General features: G+C 39.6%; 1 protein-coding gene across 1 annotated transcript; it reads left to right on the top strand.

Annotated features, from left to right (window-relative positions):
* The first annotated feature begins 41 nt into the window (after positions 1–41).
* On the top strand, positions 42–16,327 carry SMPD4 (sphingomyelin phosphodiesterase 4). The gene is given in 20 exon segments (XM_003211050.3): positions 42–60; positions 63–142; positions 289–375; positions 1,019–1,161; positions 1,284–1,359; positions 2,194–2,302; positions 2,643–2,695; positions 3,092–3,243; positions 3,904–4,036; positions 4,504–4,575; positions 7,948–8,037; positions 10,794–10,939; positions 11,404–11,494; positions 12,072–12,172; positions 12,445–12,608; positions 13,225–13,430; positions 13,917–14,150; positions 14,862–14,993; positions 15,156–15,284; positions 15,796–16,327. Coding segments are annotated over 20 exon segments (2,544 nt in total). The 3' UTR covers positions 16,123–16,327.
* Positions 16,328–16,390: the final 63 nt, after the last annotated feature.

The following is a 16,390-nucleotide window of genomic DNA, read 5'->3' as shown; positions in this document are numbered from 1 at the left end:
GGGGGTGCGCGTGTGACGCTGACGTCATCACTGCGCGCCGGATGAACGATGACGCAAACGAACTGCGACGGCTGAAGCGCGGCGGGAGGCCCGGCTGGGAAACATGGCTGGCCCGTACCTGCAGCAGCCCAGCTTTCTGCTGGTGCGTGGGGCGGGGCTGAAGGCTGGGGTGAAGTTATCAGCGCTGAGCCGTGGTGCTTCGTGGGGAGCAGTGTAATGGGGTTTAGTGCCGTGGTAAGCGTTGCTCTTCTTCGCACCGGGATCTGATTCTTGTGTAACTTATAACAGGCCACGCTGAAGGCGGACTGCGTCAACAAACCGTTTGCTCAGAGGTGCCACGATCTGGAAACGGTGATAGAGGAGTTTCCTGCCAAGGTGAGTAGCTGCAGCCTTCCCAGGAGCGTACTGCCCAGCACAGCCCCCGGGGCTCTCTCTGGGTTACAGTTGTCTTTGTTCCTATTACTCTTTCCAAGCGTTAGTTCAACTTTAGAGTTGGAAGGGACCTCTGAGGGCCATCAGTCCAACTCCCTTGCAATCAATAGGGGCACCACAGCTGGATCAGGTTGCCCACAGCCTTATCCAGCCTTGCTGTGAAAGTCTCCAAAGATGAGGCTTCAACCACAACACTAGGTAATGCGTTCCAGTGCCTCACCACCCTTACTGTAGAAGAGTTTTTCCTTCTGGGGATCTCAGGTGAAACAGTGGGCATTTCCCAAGTGTTGAACAAAGGGCAGGTTCAGTTGACTGTGCTTTATTTATGCCTTTCAAACTCATCTACCTTTTACAGTGGCGTGCTGCTGATTGGTGTTGTGGCAACTCCAGTTGGAACAGAAGACAAATTATTTTGATTGGAAACTGAATGATCAATAACCAGTAGTAATCTGGAAGCAGTAGTAACTAATCCTGTGCTGTTAATAGCTGGCAGAAAGTATCTCTGTGTGTTCTGAAGCCTGCAATAGAGATTCTTTGAGTAAGGAATCATAAATGCTCTAGCTCTTGGTGTCTGTTCTCCTGGAAGGAACTACATGGCATTTTCCCGTGGTTGGTGGAGAGCATTTTTGGTAGCCTGGACGGTGTCATCGTGGGCTGGAACCTTCGCTGTTTGCAAGGAAGAACAAATCCTACTGAATATTCTGTGGCTTTGGATTTCCTGGATCCCAGGTAAGTACAGCAAAAAGTACTATGAATAACCAGTGTGTAACTTCTCTACAGTAGTGCCAACGTATAATCGCAGAGGTGAGACAAAAGAGAAAGCTTACGATGTATTTTCTTTTCATTTGCAGTGGTCCAATGATGAAGCTTGTTTACAAGCTCCAAGCAGAAGAGTACAGATATGATTTCCCAGTCTCCTATCTTCCAGTGAGTAACTGAAACATTTGTAAGAAGAGAAAGTACATGTTGCAGCTATTGGAACATTGCACACACTTCATACATAAGGTTAAACCAAGGTCATGTTATAGCATACATGTCTCATCAAATGGTTGCAGAGGAGAATTCTCAACCATAAACATTGTAAGAGATGGTGGCTGTCAGCAGCTAGATGTTTTTCTGCTAGACCAACAACATTGCATTGTGATTTTTGTGTCACCAGAGAAAGTGGTGTGCTTTACTGTGGTTAACAGCAGTTAACAGAATGGAAATTAGTTTTCCATGCTCATCAGGAAGCATGGAAGTGGCAGTGCTTTGAGCCCTTGTGTCTGAAGGTCAGCTGCTGTTTTGGATATGAAGTATAACATTTCACAGCTATGCAAAAATGATTATCTGCCAAGTTGTTTCACTATATTTCTTCTGTTCTTACCACGTTACCCAGATCCTGTTGATCTCAATATTTCCATAGTTTTTAAGTAAAGGAATCATTAATTATGTAATAATTGTTATTCCACAGCTCAGTTACCCTAGCAAAGCTATCAGATAGATACCAGTATGCTGCTGCTCCTACTCCAACCTTTATTCTTAGTGAATACTTCTTTTTTTTTTTTTTCTTGCATTGAAATACTCATTTTCTGTGAAGTTGGCAGTTGCCTAAAGAGTGTGTGTTTGCACAAGTAATTACTGCAATGCAGTGACACCCCACTGAGCTGAATTTTGATATGTTCCCAGAATGCTGGAATGCTGCAGAGTTTCAGAATCCGAAAACATGCACTGTAAGTATGTTGACTATCCCAACTGATATTCCATTACTCTCTCTTTCAGGGTCCTGTGAAAGCATCAATACAAGAGCAGGTCCTACCAGAATGCTCCTTATACCACAACAAAGTCCAGTTTACCTCATCTGGTGGTTTAGATTTGAATTTGGCTCTAAGTATCCTTTCAGCAGTTAGATATAAGAGTCAGAATAAGCCAAAAGGCTTGTTAAATTTGCTGCTATTGCATTTGTTGGAAGCCATCTAGCTGCAACTGTAAGGGTTTGTTTGAGACAAGCTTTCTCTATATGTAGCAAGATGTGTTTACATTCCTCTGACTTACTGGTTATGTTCAGTCAGTTGGAAAGCAAGAAGGCAAAGCTGAATTTGCTGTTAAGCTCTCTAGCAAATTAACTTGCCCATGACAAAATGGAGATATAATGTCCAGTCATCATCCCCAGATATCTAACGGCTGTACCTGTTTTCTCTATTATTTGTTCCTTGACTCTGTTATTCCAGACCCGTTTGAATATTACATGTTTTATTTTGCAATTAGTTTGATTACACAGAAGGTAAGTCACAATTTTAAATAGTGTAAGTCCTTTGTGACTTTAAGAGCCTTCCGAGGGGCTGTCCAACTAAATTAAGTTTTATCTGTACTCCTAGAATTTGTTATTGCCTCAGTTCTTTAAGGAAACGATTGATAGATGGAATACCCATCTGGAATGTACCAGTAAGCAATCTGTCCAATGATGTGTGAACATGGAGCAGGGAATGGATTCCAAATGAGTTTTCTACCAGTAACACCTTTCATACAGTCAGAATCACAACCAGTGCTCTCTGGTTGTTTGGTTCCTCTTTCTGTTGTTACCTGCACTACAGAGCACTGTGCTCTTCTCAAACTAATTACAGTCACTGCAGCAGTTCCCAGACAACTGGTTATTCTACTTGCTGTTTGCCTGTTTCAGAACTCACCCATCACCCACCATATCAGCCCTTCCAACAGCGCTTATTTCATCTTGGTGGACACGTATCTGAAGTGTTTCCTACCCACAGAAGGAAGTGTCCTTCCTCCACCTTCTTCAAACCCTGGGGGAGCCATCCCTTCTCCAACTCCCAGGTAATGGCTGCAGTGCCAGAGGCAGACTGTGAGAGTACTGCTTAAAGAGCATGGATTGTTGGAAATAAATCTCTAACACCTCCACTCTTTATCGCCTCTACGTACAGGTTATATAATTACAGAAATAAAATAATATATTCACTTAAACGAAATCTTTATGGTGAAAGTGAGAGTCTGAAAATTAGCTATACTTGGAACAGAAAAGAGAAATACGTGCAGCAAAACCTGTATAATGAGATCACTGCATTTTGAGTGCTATCAATATTAGCAGTTTTATGTTCATGTAGAAAACATAGAGCAGTAATACCCTTTGTAATTGCATTTTGAATGCATTTCATAAACATGAACAGAAAAGGGGAAAAAACACAACAATAGGAGAATGTTATTTTTGTTTTTAAAGACAGGATTACTGAATATAACAAGGGCTGTGTCAAGCTGGCTCAATGCAGTGTGAGTAATAATGTGGTGTTGGATTTTTTTTTTAATTTAAAAAATGACTTGTAATTACAGCATCATTCAGAATTTTTAAAATGTGCTATCAACTATGCAGTTTTCTTTCTTAAAGGCTGTTTTTCAGTTAAGAAACCAGTGATCAAAAGCAATGATATATTTCTCTGTACTGAGGCTTAATGATTTCAGCATTTCTGTTCATCTCTAAAGGTCTCCAGCTGTGCCTTTCACTTCCTATGGCATGCATCACACCAGCTTGCTGAAACGGCACATTGCCCATCAGCCTTCTGTGAATGCTGACCCAGCTTCCCAGGAGATATGGAGATCAGAAACACTACTTCAAGTAGGTTGGATGTAGAGAAAGGGAGGACAAAAACACAACACATTTCCTGCTACTGAGGAATTTTTTTCCAGAGAAGTTTCTAAATCTGATTATTCTCTCTATATAATCTTTTTTTAGATGTTACATCAACTCTGTGCCTTAAGCAAAGATTAAATGCAGAAAATTTGCTTCTCTTCACCATCAGGGAAGGGAAAGGAGAATCTGGATTTAACAGTTGTTCTCAAACAAGTTCTTATCACGTTGCTGAATTGAATTACTAATGTTTATTTAGCAGGTGCCAACTGTACACCGACAGTCATTTATGTTGATTAGTAGATGATAACTTGAAACATCTCTGAAAATCTGCATGCCTATTTTCAAGTACAGCTTAGTTTCCAAATGACCTACCATGGTCTTCGTGGTCTAGTTTGTGACTGACAAGTGCTGGATTATTTGTTCCCCTCACTGAGAAAATATTTGTTTTGCAGATCTTTGTTGAAATGTGGCTTCATCATTATTCCCTGGAAATGTATCAGAAAATGCAGTCCCCTCATGTCAAGGTAATAGATTGTATTTTGTTCATGTACATCATCTGATGTTTGATTTATCTTCGTGTAAATCTTCCGTAGAGAATTTTTTGGTATACTGTTGTGAAGGAAACAAAATTTAATGAGTGTCTACATGAGTGTATCAAAACTGCTACTCTCCAATTATGGAAAATGTTCCAAGTGTGTCATCCAGATCTGGCTTCACTGAAGAGGTAGTGGTGGTTTTTTGTTTTTTTTGTTTTTTCTTTAAAGAGGAATTTGTGGGATGGCCACAACAATATCAAGAATCAAAGCACTAAATGACTAGAAAGATACCACCGTAAAGCCAGGTTAAATTGCACTGGGGTGAAATAACTGCTAAAATAATCTGGAATTGATTTCCAGCAGTAATAGCAATTCAGCATTACTGTTAACCACGAGAAATCACAAAATTGTGTACCCACCTTATAGGATAAAGCCAAATTCAAAAGGGAAAGATTACTAATTGTCTTTGAGTTTTAAGTGGTAACCATTTGTATTCCAACATAGTTTTTTTTCCAGTATAAAAAGGTGTCAAAAGCACTGTGTGGCTACAGGGTTCTTGCCCATTTAATGTGCTGCTTTAAGCAGTTTGTGGTGGCCTGTCCACTAAAAGTATTGCATGTAAGATCTGTGTGATAGGGAGGCTAAGATCAAAGGCACTATAAATGCAAAAGGAACTTTAAGGAGAACATGTTGATCTTTAGAACTGTTTCTGAGTTTAGTGGGACTTCTGTAGGAGGGGAGAAAAATATAAAAACTACTCAAGATTCATTCTTGTTTGAAAGAGCAATGAGAGCTGATTAATAGAAATGTTACTCCTTCACCAGGCTGTAAAGTAACAAGCATGTATGTGTTGCTGGGGAAGAGCTGCTGGGTTCTCTTTAATTTTAACACTGCAGTCAAACTTCAAGCTCTTATTAATGCTGAAGCTTTTACACTTGAGAACCCCAGCAGCATGGCTGTGCACCAGTGCTTTGCTCGTCTGTCTGTCTGTCAAGTCTTTGTGCATCAAGTGCTGTGCTTAAGCCAGAAGTGATGACTGCTAAACTTCTCTCCTTTGCTCACCCTCTGTATTTCAGATGCTCTCTTGATTAGAGAGCAACAGTTTAGACAGTAACTGGTGATAGATGAGTCCTAGGAGAAGCTTAAAGCTGTTGAAAAATCATCACTTTTTGCTCCTTTGTGAGTGTGGCAAGTTGCAGTTTGAGGCCACTGCTGCCTGATGATACTTCTATCCTTTATGAGAAGCAATCATGGATGTGCAAAAGAAGTCTTTTTTAATGCCTGAAAACGGGACAGGAATTTCTTATGGTATCCAGAAGTGGATGAAGGACGACTCCTCAGCAGGACTGAGGAGAGGTTCCATGTGAATTGGGGACAGAACTGTTCAAAGTCAGTGTTGCTTAAACTAAGCTTTGTAGGTTGATTTCAGGAGAATAGTCTGCTTAGTAGTTCCTCAAATGAGGAAGCAGAATACACAGAAATACGAGTTTTGTTTTAACCTAGGAGTAAAAGTTTGACTGGAAATCCAAGATCACTCTAAATGTTATTTATGAAATGACTACTAGCTGAGCAGATTCACTTGATGCCATTTATCCTTCTGTGTGTTTGGGAGGAGCAACTAGTGACTGGGTCCTTGTGTCCTGAGACCTGTTTCACCACTAGGGACTTGAAATGATTAAATATCTGTACTGGAGTGTGGTGTGAGGTTCCACAGAACTTGCTCTTTCTTTGTCCAGTAGATTGATGGGCCAAATCAAATCCCAGATATCCTATTTTTACTATGAAGTGCATCAAGGAATAATAGATTTTTCTTAAAGCTTATTACTCTCATGTCATTACAAGTAGAAGAGAGGGAATGGGAATGAGTAGCAAAGAATTTGAGAAGGTACTTAATTACTTTACTGTTTTGAATTTGTTCTGGATCTGGTTCAAATCTGCGTTGTCACTACTCATTATGCTGACTTTCACTGCTCTCTCCATTAATTCAACTGTTTCCCTGTTCTCTTACATTCTTCATTCACTTTCTTCTCACATGTTCCAGAGCCCAGCATGCAGCATTTCTTTTCCTATTATTCCCTTTTGCAGTAATCACAATGAACTCTTACTAAAAAGTTGTTGATGCTTTATGTAACACTTCCTGACCTTGCAGTGCCAGGTGCCACAGACCCCAGCACTGCATGCAGAACACCTGTTAGATGACAGGCTTTTGCTACTGATGCTGCAGCAGATGATTTGCTCAAGATGTTGAGGAACTTGCAGTAATTCAACCACTCCAAGAACAACATAAAACCAAAAGATACCACTAGAGAAGATTGAGTAAGGACTGATCAGAGACAGCAGAGGTGTGATCTGGAGAGTTAGTTTAGTTGTTGGGATCTGTGTAGTGCACATTGCTTTATGTTCATTCATTAATTTCATACATGTGTGTCACTGTTTGCCACAGTATCCTGTTCACCATCACATTGTCAGAAAAAATTCATCCTGCAAGCCTCTACTGCTCCCCTTCTTGGGATTTTAGTGTTAAGGCAAGCTGCTATTTGCATGAGCTCGTAACTCTGTACGTTAGGTCTCTTGCTTGCGTTTGTTGTGCTCTTGATGTTTCCCAAACAGTAAAAGCAATGTCCTCTTCTGAGGAAATTCACAAGACCTGCAAACCTCTCAGGTGGCCCTTAAGTAGAAAGAAGGTGACTGAGGATTTGTCTGAACTGGGAGCATATTGATCACACTAACACTCATCATGAAAAGCCAGCCTTTGCTCCTTCTTTCTCCTTGGGAGAAAGAAGAAAATATAAATTTGAGTTTCTTCCTGGTACACAAACCCTGCTTCTCTAGCACTGCAGGGAAAAAAAAACAATAAAGGTTTCCAACTAGCATAAAAAAGCATGCATAAAAATGAACATTTACTAACTACTTGGGGGGAAAAAACACTACAAAGCCTTGCTGCTATTTTCAGCTTCTGAAATGAAGAGTTTGGATCAGTTGTTCTTATGGACCTGATGTAGCTCCATGGTTTATTTGGGAAAAGCTCCTTATCCTGTACCACTGCCTGCTCTAAGGACAGCAAAAAAAAAAAACAAAACAAAAAACCCAACAGCCCACAGCCACACTTCTTTCACTCCTACTTGTATTTGCAAGTTGGTAAAGGCTATGAAAGGCTGTGGAATCATGCTACTAAATAACAAAGAAGAGGATACTGTGGCTGCAGTTGTTACTGTGATATGTTGTTCGTGACTGTATTTGTGATGTTCATTTTTCCCCATACCCTTCTTCCTTGGGCTCATTCTCACTTTTTTTTTTTCTCTTGCTCTCTTCTCTCCTTTTTCCCCCTCACCCCTTCCTTTTTTGTTTCTGTTGTCTCAGCTGGAGGTTCTCCACTACCGACTCAGTATCTCCAGTAAACACCACGGTAGTCCTGCTCAATCCAGCTACCAGGCCCTCCACGCATATCAAGTATTACCATCTTTTCATTTTGTTTCCTTTTTAAAAATCTTGTTCCATCTTACAATCTGCAAAGCGTGCTAGTGCTCGTAGAAAAAGGCACTGCATGGTTTAATAACCTGATCGAGTACAAACTATTGAGGGATAATAAACTTCTGGTAAAAGCAGGTAGTGAGAGGTACTAGCAAAGGTCATGGAGAAAGAAACCAGTTAAAGTTTAGTGTGTGTGAGGACTAATTGAGAGCTCCATATTTAGAATTCATTCTTGCAATGCATTGTAGGAGAACATTTGTTAACAGCTGTGCTAACAACTTTTGACATACAAACTGGCCTCACTGATTACACACTTCTGCCTCTCAAAAAACTAATAATTTAAGCAAACCTTGAATAGAAAAGTAGATCAGAATTGGCATGGCTGTAATTCAGAATGAAAGTAGCTCATGCCTGGTTTGTTTGGGAGGATTTTGTTTTTCAGACAGTGAAATGCCAGGGGATGGTACTAATTTGTAGTGGCAGTGTGAACTTGATTGTCCTGCTTTGCAAAATGACACAAGTGGTACACTTGCAGATTGTTCAGGAAACGTGCATGCAAGAACATTCCTGTTGGAACGGATTGCTGATTTCTCTTTCCTTACTTCAGCCCTTTATTCATTGGGTTTTCATTTTGGGAAAGGGGAGGGCTAAGCATATGCAGTATAAAGCTCTTAGCATGTTGCAAGGCTCTTCAGCACTACATGAAATTTTCCTGCTTTTAAATTTGTTTTTTTTTTTGTATAAAGTACTGTGAAATCTCAAGATACTGCTTAAAAAGGAAAATAGGAAATAGTGCTTGGCTGCTACTGCAGCCTAACCTGAAGTTTGGGGAGGGGGGTGGAGGGAGTGGGGAAACAGTTATGAGGAAAAACACCTTTAAAACAGTAATGTTCATTGTGTTGCTGATCTGGGCTAGGACAAAAATAACTCCTAAATGAAAAAACTATTGTGACCTGAAGTCATGTACTGAAATGGTATTTCTGCAGGTTCCAAAGGTACTTTCACATGGAGCCTGGAATTTCTAGAAAATAACACCTATTGGCCTATAGCAGGATATTAAATGTTTCTGATTACTTCTGGACATCTTTATCTAAACTCCTTAGGACTCCAGAAAACATGCCTACATAGTCGGGGCTGTCAAGAACACAAGCAAGACTTCCAGTAGAACTGATAACAGGTTATCTGACCTTCCTCTACTGGAACAGATTTGTCTGTACCACCTTAACTGATCTATCAAGCCTTGGTTCTTTTCCTGGAGACATCTTTAAAGTGTGGTAAAACCCTAAGAAAAACTTTTGATGTGATAGGAAATGTAAAAGAACATCTGTCTCACTTCAGGCATCACAGACAAAAGGTTATGGACACACACATACAATAGTTATGTGCATGTATGTATATACATAGCTATAGCAGTCAAGAAGCAGAGGCTTTTGGTATGAAATACAGTTAATCCTTGTAATGCTATAATGGGATAGCAGGGTGGCAAAGTCTTTGGCTACAGCAGAGGACAAGCCCAAATACAGCAGCTATGGATACAGAAATGAAGGAAATGAGCTGCTTACCTTTGGAAGGCCTCAGGTAGGTAGGGGATCTCCAGCAAGAGATGCCCTCACCTTCACTGCCAACCTTTAAATAAAGGCTGCATCCTGGCTCCATCCCTTCTGGTCACTCAGGTACATTGCATGCACCTGAGCTGCCCTGCCTTCCCTAGGTGCTCAATCACTGGTTCATGCCATGACTTAGCATTTCCACTACAGTCCCCTAGAGTTGTATTCAGAAATCTTACCTCAGCATGGCTTCATTATGGCATTCTGGAAATATCTTGCTGCTACTAATCCATTTTTCCAGCATCTTCCATTATACTTGCAGCTGTAACTTCAGTTTCATGTACACTGTGCTCGACTTTCTAGAAATACGAGAGCCGTGAGACTTAGAATACAAATAGTATCTTAAAATTCACCTTCAGTAGCGGATTGAGGTTAGTTCACTGCTCCTAAAGCAGATTACAGTAGCAAAGGAGTTAACACTTTATTTTCAGACTGTGCAGCAGCCCAGCTCTGGTGTTGGGCCTAGGGAGCTAGTTCCTTTTTCACCACATTCATCTCCCTGCCATGTCACACACACGCTCATTTGTTAGCGGTGTCACTGTGGCTCACCATCACTCCTTGTGCTATTCCTGCCTGGCTACTTCTACCTGTATCAGTGCTAGAAGTTACAGGATCGTGCAGGACTTGAAGCAGTACATATTCTTAGCGTAACTCTTTCTAGCATTATTCTTTCTTATAAGACAGATGAGTACCAGCAGAGTAAGGAGAACTCTAAGGAAAATTAGCCAGGAGTGTAACAAGAGTTGTGCCATTCACAGCAGTGAGCTTAAAACCATATTGAAAGGCTGAACAATCTTATTTCAGACACTGATTGGCTGAAATCTACACAGATTCTATTCAGGTATGCACACCCATAGAGAGTGCTACCTTGAAATTCACTGCCTTAGAATGCTGCAGGTGCTTTTTCTTACAATCGTAGTGAACTGATGATGGCAGAAGCCTGATGCAGTTTATCCTGGGCAGCAAGTCTGTCTAAAGTTACCTGGCACCAAACTGCAGTGAAAAGTCTAAAAGAAAGAGAGCATTTATGTTTCAATTTCTATTCTGAAAATGCTATTTTTCTGAATTATCTCCTGGAGGGTTAATGTATAATGCTTACTCTCTTCCTGTCTTCTGCTTTAAATCTAGGAATCTTTTAAACCCACTGAAGAGCACGTGCTGGTGGTAAGACTGCTGGTGAAACATCTGCATGCTTTCAGTAACAGCCTGAAACCAGAGCCTCTCTCCCCTTCAGCCCATTCCCACACAGCCAGCCCACTGGAAGAGTTTAAAAGGTAAGTAGGTGCATGAGCATTCTGTCTCTGGAACAGATAGTTCTTCTGCCTGACAAACTCTGTTTTCAGTGAGATGCTGGAGTTGTTTTGATAGCTAAATTGAGAAGTGCATTACTCAAAGTACTGGAGTACGTATGTGAAAGATTATGGATAATGTTTCTCATATTCGTTAGATAGGAAGTCAACTTCAGAATGCAGATGTTCTGCTGCTAAGCTAGTCTTGTTTTGCTACAAGTCAAAAAAAAAAATGCTAACAGGATTCCAGCTAAGGTTAATGGAGAGTTTTACACATCAATTTCAGTTGAAATGAAATGGCTGGTAGCTTCAATTAAGGAAAAAAAGAAAAAAAAACCCTAAAATTGAGTCAGTCTCTTCTGTATTTATCTTTCTGGAAGGGATTGGGTTGTTAGTTTTAAGACTTACTGCTGGTTTATATGTTTGACTGTGTCTGAATCCGTTTGCAGGGTTGTGATTCCTCGGTTTGTCCAGCAGAAACTTTATATCTTTCTGCAGCACTGCTTTGGTCACTGGCCACTGGATGCCTCCTTCAGAGCGGTATGTACCTGCTTATCTCAGAATGCACTCGACAAAATTAGAGCTCAATTACTGCTGCTTAGCACCATTCTCTTGGTTGTAATTTATTTTTTTTTCCTGAAGCAGTGAAATTCTTTATATAACCACATACATTTAATGTTAGGGAAAGAGTATAGATGTATTAAAAAAAGACTAATAGGTTTTGTAACAGTGGATGCTTTTTCTGACACTGGAAGTGGTAGTTGCTTGGAAAGAGTAGTTACTCTTAAAACAGATACATTCTTGCAGGTATTGATTTCTTCATTGTATCTAATACAGTATATCAGAAACAGAAGTAATACAACATTTATGATAGCAAGATCCTGCAAATATTACGTTCTACAAGCAGGAAAAGTAATAGGTTGTAATTTAAAGTAATTAAGAATTGAAAAATAAAGGATGTAACAGAGACAGGTATTGCTTAATAAAGCTCCAGTCAGCTATATCACATTTTTTGAGGAAGACTTAGAAAGCAAAACGTCAGCCAAAAAACTTTACAGAGCCCACAGCTTCTGTGCAGGTAAGACTTTACTGTTTTTTATGTGTGGTTTTTGCTTAGGTTCTTGAGATGTGGTTAAGTTACTTACAGCCATGGAGGTATGCTCCTGAAAAGCCACCTCAAACTGCAGAGCTCTTGCCTCGCAGCGTGTCAGAGAAATGGTAAGTAGGAAAGCAGCTGAGAGTCTGAAACAAGTCTCAAGTTTATGCAATCTTGAGTACACCACCAGGATTCCAGAGAAGTATTCCCTAATGTAAATTAGCTTCCTGCCAAGATCAGAAATTATTTCTTACAACACCTTTTGTTTTGAGATTATTCTTTTGTCTCAGTGCAAACAGCTAATCTTTTCAGAGATAGTATAAAAACATTCCCTTAGTGAATTCCTAAATAATTATTTAAATAGCTGTACTCACAAATTCTGTACTCCTTACAGGGCTGCCTTCATTCAAGAAAACCTACTTATGTATACTAAGCTGTTTGTAGGGTTTTTGAACAGAACTCTTCGAACAGACTTGGTCAGCCCAAAAAATGCTCTCATGGTGTTCCGAGTAGCCAAGGTCTTTGCTCAGCCCAACCTAGCTGAAATGATCTTGAAAGGTAAATTTTGACATCTTATGCTGTTCTGTCTCACTCTTTCATCTCAATAAGTACCAACCTACCTCAGAAGTACTGAATAGATATACTTTTGTATTTTATGCCATTTTATCATTCAAATATTTGCACGTCTTCACGTTAGTTTGTAATACTGGTTTAGTATGTCTACAGTCACCATCACATTTCATTCCACAAATTTTCCTTGAAGAACAAAGAACACAGCATTAGGTGTTTATAGTAAAGTTAGTATTTGTTACAGTGGTCTTATTTAGTTACTTAAACTCAGGGTTAGATAGTTTTATATTCCTCAGTGTGTTTGTGCTTAACAAAAGAAGTAGGCAGCTAGTCACATTTGCACTTAAGGATAACTAGGAAACAGGAAATTCAGGAGAGGCAAGATTTAACAAGTATTAAAGTATTGTGATTCTCCAGTGCCTTCAATGAAAACTAATTATAGGTTTAAAATGCTGTCAGTACAGTTGGCATTTAGATACACTCTGATTTAAGAAAACATAAAACACTCTAACCCAACAGCCTTAAGATGCCTTGCAGCTAGACTTTGTTCAGGCAAAACCTGGAATATCATATAACCATCTTCACTGCTCCTCTCAAACTTTAGGAGAACAGTTATTCCTGGAGCCAGAACTTGTTATTCCTCATCGTCAACACCGACTTTTTATGACTCCCACACTTGGTGGAAGCTACCTCTCATCGTGGCCTCCAACTATTACAGATGCCTCATTTAAGGTGAAAAGTCATGTTTACAGCCTGGAAGGACAGGATTTCCAGTACAAACAGATGTTTGGCACAGAAGTCAGGAACTTGGTAAGCATCAGGCATCTTGTCACATCTTTTGATTTTGACAAGTGGTCTCTTAATTCTGAGCATCCATGTTATAGAAGTTAGGAGTGGAAAACTTCACTCTGCACAGCTGTAAAAATCTACCTACCCTTTGGTAAATAAGTTAACACAAGGACTTGTGAGTTTCTCTTTTCAGATGTTTACTATGAACTTCTGATTCACTGTGTGGAGCAGTATCCATCAGCCAGTCTGATAACACTAGCAGGCAGAGGAAAAAAAGGAAAAGCAGGTGGAAAAAAGAATAAAAACATGTCTTAAATATTTCAACTGCAATGAATGTATGTTCATCTCATTGGAAAACTAACAGACCTAGCACAAGTTAACATGAACTAAGTGAGCAAGTTTGCTGGGCTTGCTCCCTCTGTCAGCTGTGAAGGCATGGTTTTATACACGTATATTGATGCTTAAAGGTCCTTTACAGCTCATATTTAATTACTTTCTTTGTTTCAGGTGTTAAAACTGGCTCAGCTGATCTGCCAGGCACAGCAGACAGCAAAATCCATATCAGACCATTCAGCAGAGACAATGGCTAGCCATTCCTTCTTTTCATGGTTTAAGTTCACACCATCTGAGATGAATGGTTCCTACACAGGCAATGACCTTGATGAAATCGGACAAGACAGCATCAAAAAAACAGATGAATATTTAGAAAAGGCACTGGAATACTTGTGTCAAATCTTTAAGGTATGCAACACCTTTTTAAATTCTAGTGAGGCGGTACAAACAAGAGTCAGGATTCCTCAAATACACTTCTAGCTCTCTTACATTTTTTGGAGTCACAAAAGTGCATCCAGTGACTGTGCCAGAAAACCTGTAAATATCATTTAGGCTTGACTTCACCTAAATACTTCAAAATATATTTCAATATAAATAGAACTGAATTTCTAATTATCAAATCCACTTTAAGTAACCGTTTTATTGGACTCTTCTGTAGTTTATATGAAACCCGAGTCTTAAGTTGTACCTACAAAGAGACAGCGCACAGCCTAGACTTGAACACCAGTCCCATATCTTCTAAAGGTAAAGAACTACAAGAAATGAAACATGCACCTGCAACTCTAGATAAAAGGATGAAGTAGATATTCTCTTTTTATTTAAACTTAGAACAGGTTAAGTTCTGTTTGCCACATACGCTCATGACAGCATTGATTGAAAAGACAGCTATTTTGGAGCTCTCCTGTGAAAGGGGATATCAAACAGAACACTTCTCTGGGATTTGATAAATATGGAAATCAAGACAATCTCCTTTTTATTTCTAACAGAGGTGCTTTTAGGGATTTCTTGGTACTTGTGCTGGCTGTCAAAGGCATCCACTGCTAAGGAGTTTGTGAAAGGAGAGATTAATGAAACAGATCTTCTAAAAATGTACTTTAACACTGTGTCATTCTTCAATAGCTGAATGAAGCCCAGCTGACCCAGATGATGATGAAGTGTGGGACTGCTCAAGATGAGAATGGAAAAAAACAGCTTCCAGACTGCATTGAAAGTGAGGATGGCCTCATTCTTACACCCCTTGGCCGGTACCAGGTGAGAGGAGAATGATTCCATACTGCTGCCCTAGCTTGTTCTTGAGAAAACAAGTTGTCCTACATCACAAGAAATGTAATTTTTCTGGGAGTGAGAAAGCTGCCGGTATAAAGGCATTTCAGTGGGAGCTACACTATACAGGGTTTATTTTTTCACTTCTAGATGATAAATGGCTTACGTAGATTTGATGTGCAGTATCAAGGGGATACTGAGCTTCAGCCCATACGCAGTTATGAAAATGCCACTCTTGTCCGCCTCCTGTATCGCTTATCCTCAGCACTTAATGAAAGGGTAAGTACAGCACTGTCTTTCCTGCAAATTCCTGTTCTTTATTACAGCTGCACATACGATGCTTGATTTGTTCTTGCACTCTCCCCTTTATTGTGGGTGTGCAGTGGTATATACTAATAATGGATGTGTGCATAAATATTTCCTAATAGCATTAAGCCTGCTAGTTTACCTCTCATTTTTGCTTTCCTTACACAAAACACTCAGAATATTTTAAATGTATCTTTATGTTTGAGCAAGGAGAATATAATTAAGAGTTAATATTCCTAAATCAGGATAAAGCAAGTCTTTTCCTTCCTATAGGCATTATATATAGGCATTATAGACTCAATGGAAGTCCAGAGTTAAATAGAAGAATTGCTTTTAGTGTATTTGATACGTTCTTAAAATTTCCTTTAACACTTTCCCCCTATACATTCATGCTACAAATGAAGAAAACTGTAAAATAAAGTGATGCTTACTTTATACCATTAGTTGCAGTAGAATACTAACATTTAAACTTTTCTTCCCTCAGTTTGCTGAGCAGATGGTTGCGCTTTGCTCCAGGGAAGATTTTATTGGCAGATTTTGTTGCTACCATCTTACAAACCCTCACTTCGTACACAAAATCAGGTATAGTCCTGTGCTGAAGGACAGAACAAACCAGAACTGGGGACCAAGAATCAGTCTGAGGTTTCTGGCTAGCTACAGGACTCTTATTTCCTTGCTAATGCTGTACTTCATTGCATCCTGGTTTTCTATTGGGCCAGTGGGCTGCACGTTCATTATCCTATTCAGCTATTTTCTTTATGCTGTCATAATGACTTTCTTCTTTGAAGGACGGAAACCACATGAACACTAATTTTCTTCTCTCTAATTATACTTGTAAAAATAAATGTTCAAAGGCTAACTATCCTAGGATATCCAATGAGTAAAATGTTTGAATTATCAGATACCTTAAAATATTTTTAATATCAAATTCAATTGAGTTTTTATAAACAACTATGAAGTTGTGCGGAATAGTTAATGTAAATTTTATTTTTATAAAAGTCTTCTTACGTGTTTGAGTGAATGTGACTTTTTTTCAGGGTGGGAAGAACAAGCCATCACACTGAAAACACAAAGTCACT

The sequence above is a fragment of the Meleagris gallopavo genome, chromosome 17 (genome assembly GCF_000146605.3).
Source record: "Meleagris gallopavo isolate NT-WF06-2002-E0010 breed Aviagen turkey brand Nicholas breeding stock chromosome 17, Turkey_5.1, whole genome shotgun sequence".
NCBI classification, from domain to species: domain Eukaryota; kingdom Metazoa; phylum Chordata; class Aves; order Galliformes; family Phasianidae; genus Meleagris; species Meleagris gallopavo.
This window is presented reverse-complemented; position numbering and strand designations above follow the sequence as displayed.